This window comes from Apis mellifera, linkage group LG2 (genome assembly GCF_003254395.2).
Source record: "Apis mellifera strain DH4 linkage group LG2, Amel_HAv3.1, whole genome shotgun sequence".
NCBI classification, from domain to species: domain Eukaryota; kingdom Metazoa; phylum Arthropoda; class Insecta; order Hymenoptera; family Apidae; genus Apis; species Apis mellifera.
In genome coordinates, this window is record NC_037639.1 from 15827906 (window position 1) to 15831501 (window position 3596).

The following is a 3596-nucleotide window of genomic DNA, read 5'->3' on the forward strand; positions in this document are numbered from 1 at the left end:
TCATGTGTAAAATTTATAGAATGGTAAAAATTTTAAGAAGCATCAGTTTTTTTTAAACGTTATTGTTCTGCACCTTTTGATATCTCATACGGAAGTATCCCCTGCGATGCTCCCGACTCATTGGTAAAACGTCATTTCCACCGGTGTAAGGTACGTTTCTTTGTTGATTAATTTGTAACAGCGTAATAGGAACAGGTATACATCCCATCAAACAATTCACATACCGCATTACGGTGACTGGTAACGGCGTGTTTATAAATATCTCTTTCCGCTCCATGTCAACCCCTCTAACGATACCTGCGTTCGATTACAACAATGATTATATAAATTATATATTATAAATATGATTATATAAATTATATAAATTTCAAATTATCGCGAAAGACGGTAGGAAAAAAAAGAGAAACGTATGGCAACGCTTACCGAATCCGTAACAGGCGCAAAGAGGCGATCTGTTTAATACGCGAAGGCCAGATCCGGCCTCTTGCCATTCGTTGTTGTTCATATCGATTCCGCACAGCGCCACTATATTGCCATTCACTATGTTTAACACGTGCGAGGCGGACGTCGATGGTCGCGGAATTGCGATGAACAACGACGCAAAAGACGTTCTGCAAGATGAAAAGGTATATTGGAATGGTTTAGAAGACGATTTCTTTCTTTTGGTCGTATACGAAGAGAAAATACTAACACGTATGGCACAACTTCGTTGATGCTCAACGATAAAGGATCGTAACGTGTCCTTAAAGAGAATTAATTACGTATTAAAATATGTGCTCTATATATACAACGCGATATAATCAATATTGTGTGATGTTTGATGTTAATATTCGTCTCGCAAATCTTACGTAGAATTCGAAGAGGTTTGTACAATTTCACTGAGATAAGATATCATAACGAGTTCTCGTTGCTGATACGGTTCCATATTCCAAGTTTCGTATCCTGGACCAGGTTTACGTTCGGCGTGCGAACGTACTACGAATAATTCGTGATCGCACGGTTGATTCCAGGCTACAACGTTCGTGCTCCATGTCGTCCACGACAATTCCTGCAAAGAATAGACTTTTCCGTCTTTGCGAAATTATTGCGAATAGACAAGTCGATAAGATAGGAAATCGAATACCTGTCGATTTACTACTTGCTTGCTCAAGTATCCTATGTAATTGTTCTTTGGCTTTTCGGACATGATTTGTACCACGAAAGAAGGTCGGATCAATTTAATCGTAAACATTATTATATCCCAACCAACTCCTTGCGAGAAACCCATCGTGTTTATAACGATCGGTAGACGTGACAAGTTTGGACAATTTAACAATTTATCGAATAACATTTTGACTGCCTCGATGTATCGCGTGATGCAACGCGACACGTTCACATCTCCGATGTACAATTGGAAAACTGGTGTTGTTAAATGCGTAAAATTTGGTCCCATTAACGGTTGCTGGATTAAACTGTACGATATACATCCAGGTGGCGTGCATTCCGTTTGGCCTGGATCAACGTCCATAAGAATCACCATTTTTGAGGCGGGCAACAGACTGTTTATCAAATAACGCGTCGTTGTGGATTTACCCACGCCTTTTCCACCGGCGATTAAAGTGCACGACCATTCGTTCGAACGCCAACGATTCAACATTTTCTCGCTAACTTCTTGCGCGATACGTGGATCAATAATCAACTCCTTGCACGTGGAATTATCGATATAAAGATTCGATTGCAATATCGTTTCGGCTCTTTTTGTATCGGCCCAAGAATAATACGGTGTATTCTTTATTTTTGGAAATAGCCTAAATGGATAGAAAACGTGTAAAAATCTGGTCAATTTGTTATCCAAGTTGGATAACAAAAGAACAGCCATGCCGGGTTGAATTTGTTCGATCTCGTCGACCAATTTGTTCTTTTGATTTCGATCGATACCTTCGAGAGAAAGAGACGTCCATATATCTGATTCGATGTTTTCCACAGATTTCTCGCTTACTTCGATCGATACGTTACTGTATCCTCTTGGTGAATAGATTTCGATCGGATCGTTCTTCGTGGTGATAAAAAATCCGTAAACTTCTATCGAGCCATATATTACTTTTACAACCAATTTCCCGGTAAAACAAAATCGTGCCCTTTTCGACATCACTGCGACTACTTTATTTTTAATGCAATAAAACCGTACTGGCTGTTGTTCAACAGACGGAATATCATTTTTATTTAACGTTCTCGCTTCGAATGTATCGTTTCTTCCATTTGTATCGTCGAAACTGTTATTCTCTTCGCAAAAAGTATCAAAAGATTTTTCACTCTCTTTGGTAGAAACTATCAATTGTTTTTCTGGACTAGTCTTTTCTGGACTAATATTTGAATTACTATTTCGCGATTTTTTCTTATCTATACGTGGTCTACGATTATTCTTGGATAATGACATAATTTTAGTACCGTTCCCTCGATTATCGTATAAATTATCATTTGGATTTAATGATTTGGCAACAACTACGCAAGCTTCATCCTTTTTGAAATTGTTTACCATACACGATGGATTATTATCAAAAATATCATTCTCCATTATCAATTGTTCGCTCTCTTTAAATACTTCAGGTATACTTAACGAAGATAAATTTTCTGAGAGTGTTTCAACTATTACAGGTAAACCTATATTTCTTTGTTCTAAAATGTCGCGATATCGTTTGTCACTTCTATCCCTGGCTTCAGGAGAGTCATCGCACGACTCTAAGGAAAGATCCATAGAATCTGAAATGTAAGCAATCCCTTTCCATAATGGTGTTCTTTACTTGAATAAAGGTATTATACCATATTTTATCTTCAACCTGCAAATATCGTGCGGTGTTTACACCGATGTACAAACACAAGTCACGCGATTTCAAATAGTTTATCAAAAGAATACATAAATTTCTTACGTTGTGTTCCTTTCATATTAGCATATTTTTTCTTTCTTCGTTTCAAATTACGTTGTAACACTAATTGTTTATTACTTGATGAACTTCCCGCTAACGAGTTGTTTTGATCATTCTTATTTCTTTTGCAAGAAGGATTCATATTCGAATACGATACTCTTTCTCCTTGGATTAACTTGTTTTGCACTTTATATTGCGGCAATTTTCTAAATTAAAAATTATAATTTTTTTTAGTCAAAACAATATTGCGTTGCGATGCAATCTAATCAACATTTTAATTACATCAGATAAAATTATTAAGAAGCATTCTAATAGTTCGATATTTACTTACGCTTTGCTTTTCTTTGTAACTTGTGAATTTTTGAGTTGTGATATCCTTAACTTTTTCGCTTGTATTACTTTCATTTTTACGTTCTATAAAATTCAAATATACATATAAAGAAAAAAAGTTTAGATCTTTATAGGACGCATTTTCGAAAACTAACCTTATATCTATCATAAACTAATATTATGGTTCGTTTTTAAGGGAAGGCTCCGCTTATGTGCGTGCACAAGCATCTATATATATATCTGTAAAATAAATATCAAACACTAGCTTCTAGTTTAGGGTTGATTTTTCATTAAATCTTCATAGAAAAAAATGAAAACGCTTCTTTAATAGCAATAGTTTAAAAAAAGGATGACGGAGCGGCA

General features: G+C 35.9%; 1 protein-coding gene across 2 annotated transcripts; it reads right to left on the minus strand.

The window, feature by feature from the left end:
* Positions 1-46: 46 nt before the first annotated feature.
* LOC100577927 (polynucleotide 5'-hydroxyl-kinase NOL9) lies at positions 47-3518 on the minus strand. 2 transcript variants are annotated; one of them, XM_006568744.3, is made up of 8 exons: positions 3389-3518; positions 3235-3317; positions 2907-3109; positions 1124-2739; positions 849-1048; positions 692-742; positions 424-611; positions 47-297 (listed from the first exon to the last, which is right to left on the minus strand). In XM_006568744.3, the coding sequence occupies exons 2-8, from the start codon at positions 3306-3308 to the stop codon at positions 53-55; spliced, it is 2577 nt and encodes an 858-aa protein (XP_006568807.2). In that variant the 5' UTR covers positions 3309-3317; positions 3389-3518; the 3' UTR covers positions 47-52. The 2 variants fall into 2 exon arrangements, with proteins under 2 accessions (XP_006568807.2, XP_006568808.2); XM_006568745.3 differs by lacking the exon at positions 3389-3518 and having other exon boundaries at positions 1124-2816; positions 3235-3331.
* Positions 3519-3596: the final 78 nt, after the last annotated feature.